Source organism: Vulpes lagopus, chromosome 8, assembly GCF_018345385.1.
Source record: "Vulpes lagopus strain Blue_001 chromosome 8, ASM1834538v1, whole genome shotgun sequence".
NCBI classification, from domain to species: domain Eukaryota; kingdom Metazoa; phylum Chordata; class Mammalia; order Carnivora; family Canidae; genus Vulpes; species Vulpes lagopus.
The window spans coordinates 77676678-77689993 of NC_054831.1; the positions used below are offsets into that span (position 1 = coordinate 77676678).

The following is a 13316-nucleotide window of genomic DNA, read 5'->3' on the forward strand; positions in this document are numbered from 1 at the left end:
AGGTGAGTTCATATTGGTAGGGCAATGGGGTGACAGAGGAAGACAATTAATATCCACTGATTCCTATTATTTGCCACCTATTTCCATAAATTATATGGAAAATATGTTCTCGTCCCCTTTACACAGATGAAAAAATGGACACTCAGGATAATGTGTCCCATGTCAGAAGGCTAGTGTATTGGTTGAATGGCACCCTACCTCCCCACCCTACTGGAACCCCCCAATTTGATGTCTACATCAAATCCCTGGCAACTGTGAATGTTACCTCATCTGGAAAAAGCATCTTCATAGATGAACTTAAGGTAAGGATCTTGAGATCATCCTGTACTATTCAGTGGACCCGAAATCCAGTGATGAGTTTTCTCATAAGAAGGCAGAGGGTGATTTGAAACACATAGGGGAGAGCATGGCGTGACCACCAAGGCAGAGATTGGGGTGATGTGGCTATGAGGCCACAGGTCAAGGAGTGCCAGCAGCTGCCAGAGGCTGGGAGAAGCAGGGAACAGATTCAGGAGTAAGGACCCCCAAGTCTTCAGGAGTAAGGCTCTGCTAACACCTGGATTTCAGATTTTTGTCCTCCCAAACTGTGAGAAAATGATTTTATATTGTTTTAAGCTACCCAGTTTGTAATCACTTATGGCAGCAACCCTAGGAAACTAACACAACTAATAAAGAGCCAAGCCAAGCTGGCATTGAAATCCCCAAGGAAGTGTCCCGGTGGACTCCAAACCCATCAGCTTCTCAGTCCACCTTACCGTCTTGCTGAGTTGAATACATCCAACACCACAAAGAGTGGTGACCAGCAGAACATATAAATCAGGGTTAGGAGCCATCAGCAGATGGGGTCACTGTGCACCCTGCAAAACCCGGCTCACCTCCAAGTGCTTGGCCAGTCGCCCCGGCTGCAGATGGAGCCTGTGTTCATAGGATCCCAGCTTCCTCCACTTCACTTCCTGGTAATGAAGTTCAAACTGCACTTTCGCTCCAGGGAGGATGTTTACTTCAGTTTGGAAGTTTTCCATGTCAAGAGCCCGGCTCCTAAAGGTTTAACCCTGATGTGAGTCACCCTATCCATGATGGAGAGCGAGACCCCACATCTATGCAGAGGGCACCTAGGCTTTTGTGGGCAATCAAGCCTGCTCAGGGTGTTCATGCAAATGAACAGCAGGTACAGTCGAGGACACGGAAACCTCTAGGTAACTTTAATTCTGCCAACAGTTTAGTATCCTCTCCTACCTGGTCTCTTTCTTTCACAGCTTCTTACAAATCTGAGCGTCATCTGCCGGAAGCTACCAGCTACTGATCCCTAGTCCATGCTGGGACCTTGACATGCATCATTTCTGACACGGGAGCTCTGCAGGATGGATACCATTGTTCTCATTTCCCAGATGACAACAAATGAGGCTAATTGATGATTAGTGACCAGCTCAAGATCACATGGCTACTCAGTTGTGGGGCTGGGCTCAGACCCAAACTGGCAATTCCAGCCACAGCACACACTGCCTCCACTGCACTAGAGGCTCATTCTAGAGATTCTTTACATCATTGAAAGTCTTCAGAAAGAAAACATCTATGATCACATCAAGTGGAATAGATATTTCCAGCATAAGCCCTTACTTAAACACATACATAGTGAGTTTACTGTGATCATTGCTTGAAGTGTTTAGTTTTAAAGAGGAAACAGCAGGATTGTTAAATGAGGATGCTTTGGGCTTTGGGATAGAGTGGGAGCAGCTATCGGATGAGACCTTAGCCCATGCTGGCCCAGCCCTTACCTCACCAACCCCGTGGTCTTGCCTTTGGCTCTTGCCTGGGAGTAGAGTGCACGACCCACTGTCTTCTCCCTAATGGAACTGGTGAATGTTGTGCCGTCTACCGTCCTAAAAAAATGACAGGAGGCCACTGAGCTGTTGGGTTTTCCTGAATAGTAGTCTCAACGAAACAACAACAAACAACACAACCAAGAAGATTTAGCAAATGTGGGCAATTAACATTTTGCACCGAGAAGAGAAGAGAAGAGAAGAGAAGAGAAGAGAAGAGAAGAGAAGAGAAGAGAAGAGAAGAGGAGAGGAGAGGAGAGGAGAGGAGAGGAGAGAAGAGAGAGAAGAGAAGAGAAGAGAAGAGAAGAGAAGAGAAGAGAAGAGAAGAGAAGAGAAGAGAAGAGAAGAGAAGAGAAGAGAAGAGAAGGGGGACATTGGCTTATCTCATAGTCAGGAGTCTCTTCATCTGAGAGTTGAGTTAAGAGGTAGGTGCCCATCCTGAAAGCCTTCCCTTGGATGCTGCTGCTTGTGTTTAAAATTGATTCTGAGTTTTAAGTTTTACCCTTCAGAATAAGTGTTGTCCCCTTTGGGTAACTCTTCTGAATTGCAAATATGTCAAGGAGAGGAACCTGCAAAATCACTAGTTATATGGTTTGCCTTTGTTTAGAAGATCATTCTAGGAGCCCAGGGCTCATACTCTCCAGCAAGGGTAGAAGAGAGTGAGGAAAGATGAAGGGAGGCATTGGGGAATCCCTTAGCAAATTTGTGTTTACCCCTCTAACATCTCCCTTAGGGACCTCTGACTTCCCTTTGCAACTCCATCTCTACCCACCTTAATTAAACTGACTGTCATCTAATGCGTTCCAAGTAATGATTGGTCAGAACTGTCAAATTACAGGATTTCAGAAGTAAAATGGGACCTATGGCACTCAAATGGACAGGATCCCTCACCATATGGAGAACGCTAGACGTTCTGCAGTGTAAGGGCCAGTTTCTGGTCCCAAGTACCAATGGAAAGCTTGGTGAGGCTCACTTGAAGGCCGCTTATTTAGATGAGAAGTCAGAGCCAGGAGACAGTGACTCAAGGTCACACAGTTGGTCAGAGACAGAGGTAGAACTGGACCCCATGTGTCCAGGACTGCGCTTTTCCCCTCAACTTATAGTCAGCTTCAAAGACCAAGAAGCCTTTAAGACTAAAGGAAATTACCTCTGATGGAAGAATATTTGGAATCTTGACAAAAAAAGCAGAAGCAATATTTTGTGAAGTTCATATAAAACTGTGGTGATTGAGTTGGCTACCTTCTCTGGTCTTATAAATTCAGCCCTGAGTGGAGGGAGAGCAAAAAATGTATATGTTGTAATTCTATCTTTTGTCACCTCAAATCTTCTATGACATGAGGTGGAGAAGAAGGAAAGGAATAAAGGAAAACAGAAAGAAGCAGTATCTAGAATAAATTCCGGTTATGTGGTTTAAAAATAAAAATGTATTAGAATAGTTGTAAATATAATTTTTCAGACACGGTGTCATATAATTCTACTACATAAAAGCTCTTCCTCCTACATTTTCAGAACAGGTTGCCTAAAAATTAAAAAAAATAAATTTCTAAGCCAATTCAAAGGATACCATTTCAAAGTCACCTAATGCCTTTTCCCCATCTACTTTGTTTTGTTTAGAGTATATAGTTAAGCTCTACAGTTTTCAGAAGCCAAAGTGCATGCTATTGGAATGCTTTATTTATTCACGGTTATTGCTGGTTAACTTGGTGGTGAAAGACCAAAGCAAACGAGAAGCAACTCAACCTAATGTCTTAGTAAAAAGAAAAAAAGAAAAAAAAAAAAAAAGCCAAACTGTATGCAGAGCCCTGTGCTCTGTTCTAGGCAATCTGAGTAGGACATGGCCAGGTGGACACTCTAGGGATGGTCACTTACATGACTGAGAGTAGGAAGCCATCCAAACACTTGGAGGAACAGGGAATGTTTAGCCCTGAAAAATGTAGCCACCAGGTGGGATGATATAACTGGCCTCACTTTCAAAAAAGCCTTGAGTGGCCGAAAAATATTTTTTATTACGGAAATCTTCAAATATACAAAAAAAAAAAAATAGAAGAATAGAAGAAACCTCCATGAAACCATCCCTGAGCCACAGCATTATCAGTACTCAGTCTCAGTTCACCTCTACCCCTGCGCTCACCATCTCGATTATTTTGAAGTCAATCTCAGACAGCATATCATTTCATCCTTGAAATGAAATCATACATCCTTCAGTTTGTATTTTGCAGAGAATTAGAAAAAAAACTTTGTGTGCAGAACCAGAGTCACTGGGTAGAAATGGAATAAATTTCAATTAAGTATGAGAAATAATTCTAACAGGTCTGTCAATCATTGAGTGGATTGTTCTGGGAAGTAGTGAGTTTATCATTAAGGGGATATTCAAGTCAAGCCTGGATAAGCCATTTGTCCTCGGGGTAATAGAGGAATTCAATCACTGGACAGATGATTGGATTTAATCAGTCGTTCTCGTGTTTTTTTCCCCATAGAGAAACATGACAGGATACACAGAACTACTCTGCACTCGTGTATGGTTTCCTGTAAGTCATGGCAAACCCATATATTTCTCCCCCTACCCCAGAAAGCACATTAAAATGCCCAAGTAAGAGTTGTTACCAGAGAGATAGCTTAATTGCTTTAGTTTTTTTAGAAATGAAAAGGAAATCCTTCACAAATTCTGACACTTTGAATGGAAACAAATTATAGGGACCCAGCCCACGATGACTCTTGACATCCAGTGGGTCCACGGCTCTGAGAATGAGAACCATGGGAGCAACTGACCATTAAGGTCCACTCTAGCTATGAGGGGGTTGGATTCTCTGAGTAGAGTCTAAATAGGAGTTACTCACATGGAGAAGTTGGAGATGAAGGCTCCTTTGGGAATCTGAACATCAAACACAACATTCTGAGGCTGTGGGGAGTTGTTCACCAGTTTGGTCTGGATGATGGTGTTGGCCATACGAGAGGTAATAGTGGACTGGACTTTGTAGCTATAAAGAGTTACTTGATCAGCCTCCTCCTGTAACATGCAAGAAAGCATAGGGCTACTCATAGCAAAATGACATAGAACTTCACCACATTTTTGATGTTAATTAAGAGCACTGCATTTTATTATGCATAATTCTCAGGCATTGTTAAGCATATAACTCAGGTAGTATAAAGCATCTTCCTGGCTTGGAATCCCCTAGCCAGGCCAAAGCCTGCCTTTGTTTTGAGATCTCTTAAGAGGGCTCTCAGCTCTAGGAGTCTATAAATAACGACGTAGATAGTAGAAAATGGATGCAAGATTGGATTGAGAAAGTTCAAGAAATAACTTCAAATGCAGGACCTAGCAAGGGAATGGATGCGGGATGGCAGGGTTTTCGGGGACTCTCGCTGTATCTTCAGAGCAGGGTATGGCCAAGAGTAGAGTGGGGTGGAAATACACATATCTTCCCCACACTGCTATCTGCCTTCTTCCATTTTTTAAAAAATTATTTATGTATTTGAGAAAGAGACCACAAGAAGGGGGAGCAGCAGAGGCAGAGGGAGAAAGAGAGTCTTCATGGAGCAGAGAGCCTGACTCAGGGCTCAATCCCAGGATCGTGGGATCGTGACCTGAGCTGAAGGCAGGCGCTTAACCAACTGAGCTATCCAGGTGCCCCTGCCTTCTTCCATCTTATCTTTCATGGTGCCATCTTCTCCCCATCCTCTTCTCCTTCCCCCAATTAGAGCCAAATATGACACACTGATGGGTGTCAGCAGCCGTTAGAATGTGAAGAGAAAGTATCTTGTTGATGTCATGATTGGTCTTGGAGCTGCTCTGCTAACCCTTGTCTACTGATCTTACCGATCCCTACTGATTAGGGCAGCTCCCCTCTAACAAATCAGTCTGTCACTGTGCTGAAAGTCAAGGCTCTAGAAGCACACATCTTTCAGGAGATGCCTGAGAACAGCAGGCTCCTTCACGGCTATGGCAATTAGGTGACCTGTTAGATTTTGCCTTCTGCTCTAAAAGGATTTGCTTATTTCCACACTAAGTGTCGTCTCTGGGACTTCGTCCCCCAAGAGTAAGCCTCCCAACTTGGTAACAGCCAGGTCACCTCAAGCTAAGACAAAATCCGGGCTGAGTTACTTGCCCTTCCTACCCTTTAAATGCGTGCTTCTAACAGTTTCTGTCAATTCAGAGCAGGAAGCCAACGTAAACCACTTCCTTTTGATGTTTTATCACCACAGGAAGGACTTCTTTGAACATCTCAGGGAATTGGGCCATTTCATGTTTGGGAGCTCCTTTCCCATTCTTTTTCTCCCTCCAAATCCTTTAGGTGTCATATTTTAAGTTAAAACTGCTAAGTTGGAATGAATACATATGCTTGGATGAAACCCATGTTGTTGGCAAAACTTGAGAAAACAGAGAGAAAGGACATTTTCAGCTCCTGGTGACATGTCTCCTGGCTACATATATACTATACCCTCTCATATTGAATTCTAGACACCCTTCCAGGCAGAATTGGGCAAGAGGGTATTTCGAAAGTCAGGTAAATGCTCTCAGGGATAGAGACAAAGGAGGCAACTATATTGATCTCCAGATAATAGGTAACAGGAAAATCATTTGGTCATCAATTTTTAACAAAATCAAAGTAAACTCACCATCACCTCTCCAGATTCTCCAAAAACACTTCTCTGTGGAAGGAAGTTAGACAATCATTCTTCAAAAGTATGTTACTTATTACCTAGAGGACAAAAACTGCTTTCTCTCAGTCAAAAAAAAAAAAAAGTTTTTTTTCCCCCTTCAATACTGAGTTACAATTCATTCACTGGAACTGAGACATAAATGTCAAATATTCTCAAATACTGTTTTCCCACTGGTGTGTTTCTCTGAACACACTTCTCGGCCACTTCGCAAGCACACCATTCTTTGATAGAATGCTAGAGCAAATATTTTTAAATGAAAATATTCAATGAAACTCATGCTGCATGGCCTATCTCCCCTTTGTCCTAGTTGATTTATTTTCTTATCTAGTAGAATGGTAATCTGGATGCCCCCGCCCACCACGGGGCTCTGGGCGTGCCATTTGCAAGGTCTGTAGTGCTTTATTTCCAGGTGCCCTTGTCTGTCCAGCCCCCACTCATCCTTCAGATCTCAGCTCAGGGGGATTTTCACAAATTCTCTCATGCCCACCCCCAAACAAGATAAGCTTCTTTTATTAAGTTTTCATGGCAGCTAAGCTCTTCCTTCCAAGCAAGACAATGGGAGTGCATGTCTGTCTCCATTGGACTCAGCTACATTAGGGTAGGGATTTTGAGGCATTTCCTTTTTGGGGTGGCCCTGGAGCCAGGCATAGTGACTGGCATGTGGAAAATCCCATACCCTCACTGCTATGCTGGGGAATTATCCACATGAAGAACTATCTTCTGGGCATGGAAAGCTGAATTGGGTTTAAAGAGATGAGTGGACATCTAATGTCTGTTGGATTTTAACAGAATAAGTCAGGTGCTGGATGTAAGGCTAGCTAGCCTGATTTGGGGTGAACTAAGGTCTTAGGGCATGTTATATGACATTGTGAGGTCAACAGGCACCTTCTTTTGAACTTTTTTGAATGCAATTCTCGATGAAGTTTTCTCTTTTGTGGCTAGATGACACGAGAGCTTGCCCATTGGGTTTTTATATTATCAGTCTACAAGAAACCTGGACTAATACAAAGTCAAAAATTCACACCCATACGAAATAAGTCATTGGTCAGCTTAGCGTTGCTTCCGTAAATACCCCCTTTCTCAGCGCGTGGGCTCCATGTGGGAGAAGCCACACCCTTCCTGGCCTCCTGGAGAATTCACCCCTATGAATTACAGGATGCATCTGTGCTGTTGCTGGCGGCATCCAGGATGTAGCTTTGGACATGGCCAGTCCCTATGCTCCCTGGGCTGCATCCCAAGGCTACACCGTCCAAGGAGAATGTATACTCAGTGGACAGTGTTTGCCACCACTGGGGAAAAAAATGCCCTCCTCAGAAGAAATCTTTCCTGAAAAGGCAGTAAAATCATCCCATAATCTTAAAATTTGAAGAGAACACATAGCTATTCATCCTTTACGGAACTAAGGTGACCATTATGATAAAAAAAAAAAAAAAAAAACAAGCTCTGAGAAAATCTAGGAAAAAGCATCTTAATCCTAATCTTACTTCATCAGTCATGATCTCTTTTACTTATTTTCCCTTTTGAGACTAAGGCTTACTGTACCTGATACCTCCGGTTCTCTGGCACAAACTGAAATTTGCCTGGGGCCAGTTCCACAAGATCTCCATATTCTGCAAACTTAAAAAAGAATTGACAATATTTATTTCTATTAATAAAAATGATCTAGAGCAAAGGAGGCAGATAGCGACAGGCATAAGGTCATTCATCACATTTTTCTAGCTTGTTTCCTATACCTTTGGGAACCCCCCCCCTTTTTTTTTTTAACACATAGCTCTTTAATGTATTTATATTTGCTTGGTTGGTCTAAGAGGTGAGAAAATGGAAGCTATTATCTTCAAATTTGTTGGACGAAGGAAGGTATTTTTTAGTTTGACAGGAGATGATGGGGACTTACAGATTGGGCTCATAGTAACCCAGTGATCAGGTTTGGGTAGACATTGGCATTAGCAAGCATGTGAGTAGGCAAATGTGTCCATAGGTCTCCGCCAATTAAAAATGTTGAATACCCACCATTTGCTTCGACGTGGATGGAACTGGAGCATATTATGCGGAGTGAAATAAGTCAATTGGAGAAGGACAATCATCATATGGTTTTACTCATACGGGGAATATAAGAAATAGTGAAAGGGATTATAAGACAAAGGAGGGGAACTGAGTGGGAAAAATTAGAGAGACAAACCATGAGAAATCCCTAACTCTGGGAAACAAAGGGTTGTGGAAGGGGAGGTGGGCGGGTGATGGGGTAACTGGGTGCCAGACCCTGAGGAGGGCACTTAATGGGATGAACACTGGGTGTTAACCTATAAGTGGGCAAATTGAACTTAAATAGAAACAAATTTAAAATTAAAAATAAAAATGTTGAAAAAAGATGTTGATAAGAAAGGAATACCGGTAAGAAGTGACTGAAAGAGCACAACAAACATGTTTGGATGTCTTGGCTTCAACCCCCGGCTCTGTCAATGAGATTGCCAACGCACTCTGGTGATTCTTAGGGTATTGGAGAATAAGATATTTCTAAGCAGACAGAGTTTTTTTTTTTTTTTAATTTTCCCTGCAAATATGCCCTCCTGTTCTTTGGCATTTGTGTGGGTAATCCACTCTGCAAGCATTACAAAGCCTCTGCACCTCTTAGGATATCCCCATAACTCACGTTCCTTTTCAGGCGTCAAAACAGCTCTTGCTTGACTTTCAAAATGACTCAGTCCACGACTTTCCTGATGTTGGGGATGGCCAGGGAACCAAAGTGGAACCCTTGAGCTCCCTGGAGAGAATTCCTGCACTCTGACAGCCCACTTGCCATCTCCCCCCTTCTCTTACCAGGAATATTTAAAGTGCCTTCATGACAGGACTCATTGTTCACGTAGGTAGGAAGAACAATAGTGCTCTGATAATGGCTTTTCTTACACTCTTAGTGCAAGAGTGATAATGATGTGCCATCCTCATCACAGCTAATAATTATTAAGTGCTTCCTAGTCCTTGCATTGTGCTGGGTAGTTTACATATGTCATTTAATTCCCCAACACACTTTGGGGGGGTTAGATCAATTATCCCCATTGTTAGGATAAGGAGTGCACGGCTGGGTTCAGTAAATGTTGCACCGCGGGGCCGCTCCATTGAATTGGACTGAATTCTCATGCAAATCCCATTAATCCTTTAAAAGGTAAATACCCATTCCGGGTAATTAGAACCGTGAACACTCCTACTCAGATGAATTTTATCATAAAATTCCTTTCCTTTCCTTTCCAGTGGCTATTGACTGAACCTGCGTAGAGGCCCACAGCAAAGAGTTTTCTGGAAGTACTTACTTCTGGAAGTCCACTGGTGGGGATTTCGAAGCCTTGTGTTTCAGAAACAAAGAAGCAGATGAGGAGGCACATGAGCCGATTCATTTTTGCTGCGTAGCTTTGCCAAGCTCCCCGTGAGGGGTCCGGGGGGATCCTACCCCTCGCTGAACCCAGTTCAAAGGAGCAGCAGAAAGAGCCCGTGTTTTAAAAGAAGTCGAAAGAAGAAGAAAGCTCCCAAACTTTGTTCAAAAAAACGGGACAAATATTTGTTCTGGAGTTCAAGCTGGAGCCGTGGGGGTGGATGGGACACCCGGAGGTTATTCAAACAGCGAAGCCACAGGGAGCCACGGGGCCAGTGAGGACAAGGCAGGGTCAGAGGGACCCGCTTTCTTTGGCTCCTGCTTATTTCCCTTCCTCTGGGAATCAGAGAGACCTAAGAGCAGCAGCATCCTCTTTGAAGTACCAGGTGGGAAGCCACACGGGGAAATCAAGTCACAGAGAAACGGGTGAAAGCATGACATTTCTGGAAATGCGATCCTTTTATTTAAAATAAAAGCAAGTGAAGTATAGCAAAAGTGGAAAAAGAAACACAAGGGTGTTAGGAGCCAAGCACTCGCGGCTGGGGTTTTTTCAAACTTCTCTCTCTCTCTCTGATAACCAAGTACCTGTTGCAGTGAGGCTGAGCCAGGTGCAAAGGCACGTTCTTCAGGGAGGCCTTACCCGAATATCTTTGACTAAGAGAATAATGTCTGTCCCTGCAGCTGCCCCCATCAGCCCCACTCAGGTCAGGGGTGGGGGTGGGGGGGTGGGGAAGAATTCTCCTCCGTTCCAGAATCAGAAAACCCAGCCTGGAAGTACTATGTACTAAGCCTTCCCATTTGTGATCTGGATGTAATGATAATATTAACCAAGATTTATTGAGCCTCCTGGGATTAGATGCTTTTACTTGTATTATCTCTAATCCTTTTATTTATTAATCTGTAAAAGAACCAGGGGCACCTGGGTGGCTCAGGACGCGATCCTAGGGTCCTGGGATTGAGTCCCACATTGGGCTTCCTGCAAGGAGCCTGCTTCTCCCTCTGCCTGTGTCTCTGCCTCTCTCTGTGTGTCTCTCATGGATAAATAAATAAATCTTTTTAAAAAAAGAACCATGTGAGGTATGTACTATATTTGTCCTCCTTTATTATTGAAGAAAACAAGGCTAAGTATTTTTTTAAATTTTTCCTTTATTTGAGAGAGAGGGTGCAAGAGAGCAAACAGAAGTCAGTGGAGGGCAGAGGCAGAGGAAGAAGCTGACTCCTCCAGCAGGGAGCCAGACACAGAGACTCCAGGATCATGACCTAAGCTGAAGGGTGATGCTTAACCAACTGAGCCACCCAGGTGCCCGAGGCTAGGTTTTATTCACATCTACGGTTAGTAAGTGAAGACACAGATCCAGCAAGTTTGGCCTGACCCGAAAGCCTTTGCTCTTCATGACCACATGGGCCTAGCAGCTACAACCTGCCGTCCATCCCTGGAAACCAGTGTTCTGGGTGTGAATCTAGACTAGAATTCACCTGTAATCCCCCATCTGGGTAGCAAGTCTACTTGATGAGTCTTTTTTCCTGAGCCTCTACTGCAGACATCTGCTTGCACATGGGTGATGCTGTGGACCTCAGTTTGGTCACGTTGTTTTTGGCTTTCCTTCTCAGAATGGAACGCATGGCTTCCTGCCTAATGTGCTGTGATTTAGCACCTGGCCACAGACCTGCTGCTGGAAATGATCACTCTCTAAAAGTCCACTCACACAGGGGAACTTACACCCAGAGAGACATAGAAAGTCTGCTATGGTGTCTCAAACATGATGCTCTAGGGCTTTTTCCAGCAGATTCAGTTGTGATCACACTTGGGAGCTTCCCTCGAGCCTCAAAGACTGACTGTGAGAGTTTCATCGAACACAGGGCCATTGTCTGAGAAAGCTGTTGGATTTTGTTTAAAGGGAAATGGTTTGAAAGATTTTAGAAACAATGCAAGTGAAAAAAGAAAGTAAAAAAATATGCCAGAGGGCAGCCCAGGTGGCTTAGCGGTTTAGCGGGCCTTCAGCCCAGGGCATGATCCTGGAGACCTGGGATCAAGTCCCACATCAGGCTCCTTGTATGGAGCCTGCTTCTCCCTCTGCCTGTGTCTCTGCCTCTCTCTTTTTCTCTCATGAATAAATAAATAAAATCTTTTATAAAATATGCCAGAAAGATAATCCTGTAAATTGAAATATGCTGGATGGTACTTTAAAAAATATAGTTTTATTTATAACCCTTAAGCACATGCTAAAAATAGTTTGAAGTACAGGTTCAAGTAGAATATAAAATGCATATAGGTTAAATTTACCTGTAAGATTAGGAAGGGTTACTGACAATTTTTTAAAAAAAGATCAAACCCATGCTATCTCCATGAGAGACTATCTCAATGAGACAAAACAGACTAAAAGTTGATATTGTATTAAAAATCTCTTTATTTCAGGGGATCCCTGGATGGCTCAGTGGTTTGGTGCCTGCCTTCGGCCCAGGGCTGGTCCTGGAGTCCCAGGATCGAGTCCCACATCAGGCTCCCTGCATGGAGCCTGCTTCTCCCTCTGCCTGTGTCTCTGCCTCTCTCTCTCTGTGTCTCTCATGAATAAATAAATCAAATCTTAAAAAAAAAATTTCTTTATTTCAGAGATTTGAAAACAGATTCTACAAAGATAGTATCAGGTTAAAATAGGTGTCATAGCAAATAGTAACAAAAAAAAAGCCAGAAGAGAGAATTAAATTTGAGTGGAAATCAACAATTTGGAGAAAAATGATACAATATTGATTTTTTAAATTAGAAGATTTTTTAAATTAGAAATTTAAATTAGATTTTTTAAATTAGATAAATCAGACAGAGATCCATCTGATTAATGAATGCAGAAGTTATGATAGTAAATTAAAAAATGAAAGTGAGATGTATAGTAGTAACATGAATTGACCAGTATGTCAAATTCATAAGACACCTTACATGAAATGTAAAATATTTAAAATGATCCATGATGTAGAAGTAAACAGACCAAAATTCAGAACAAGAAATAGAAAAAGAGACATAAAAAAAATATCATTAAACCTACTATTTTTTTGGAACTTCATAGGATGTACAATATCTGGACAGCCATGGTTTTTAATTCATTTAATGAGGTAGATAGTGGATACTGTCTTCACCTACATATCTGAAGTACACACTAAAAAAGCTTTAGGACCAATTCACATTATTAAAAATAGTAGATATTGGGCAGCCCGGGTGGCTCAGCAGTTTAGCGCTGCCTTTAGCCCAGGGTGTGATCCTGGGAGACCTGGGATCAAGTTCCACGTCGGGCTCTCTGCAAGGAGCCTGCTTCTCTTTCTGCCTGTGTCTCTGCCTCTCTCTCTCTCTCTGTGTCTCTCATGAATAAATAAATAAAATCTTAAAAAAAATAAAAATAGTAGATATTTTCCTTGACAACATTTTCTTACCAGAAAAGAATAATCCTGGATAGCAAAAGTGGGTTAGCCTAGGAAATTGA

General features: G+C 42.7%; 1 protein-coding gene across 1 annotated transcript in view; it reads right to left on the reverse strand.

Annotated features, from left to right (window-relative positions):
• ITIH2 (inter-alpha-trypsin inhibitor heavy chain 2) overlaps nucleotides 1–10004 on the reverse strand; it is a 35939-nt gene extending 25935 nt beyond the window's left edge. The window contains exons 1-6 of the mRNA XM_041767752.1: nucleotides 9788–10004; nucleotides 8025–8099; nucleotides 6438–6470; nucleotides 4658–4827; nucleotides 1776–1880; nucleotides 876–1038 (exon numbers count right to left, since the gene is read on the reverse strand). Of these exons, the coding sequence (XP_041623686.1) occupies nucleotides 876–1038; nucleotides 1776–1880; nucleotides 4658–4827; nucleotides 6438–6470; nucleotides 8025–8099; nucleotides 9788–9871 (630 nt within the window). The 5' untranslated portion in view covers nucleotides 9872–10004. The remainder of the gene's footprint in view (nucleotides 1–875; nucleotides 1039–1775; nucleotides 1881–4657; nucleotides 4828–6437; nucleotides 6471–8024; nucleotides 8100–9787) is intronic.
• Nucleotides 10005–13316: the final 3312 nt, after the last annotated feature.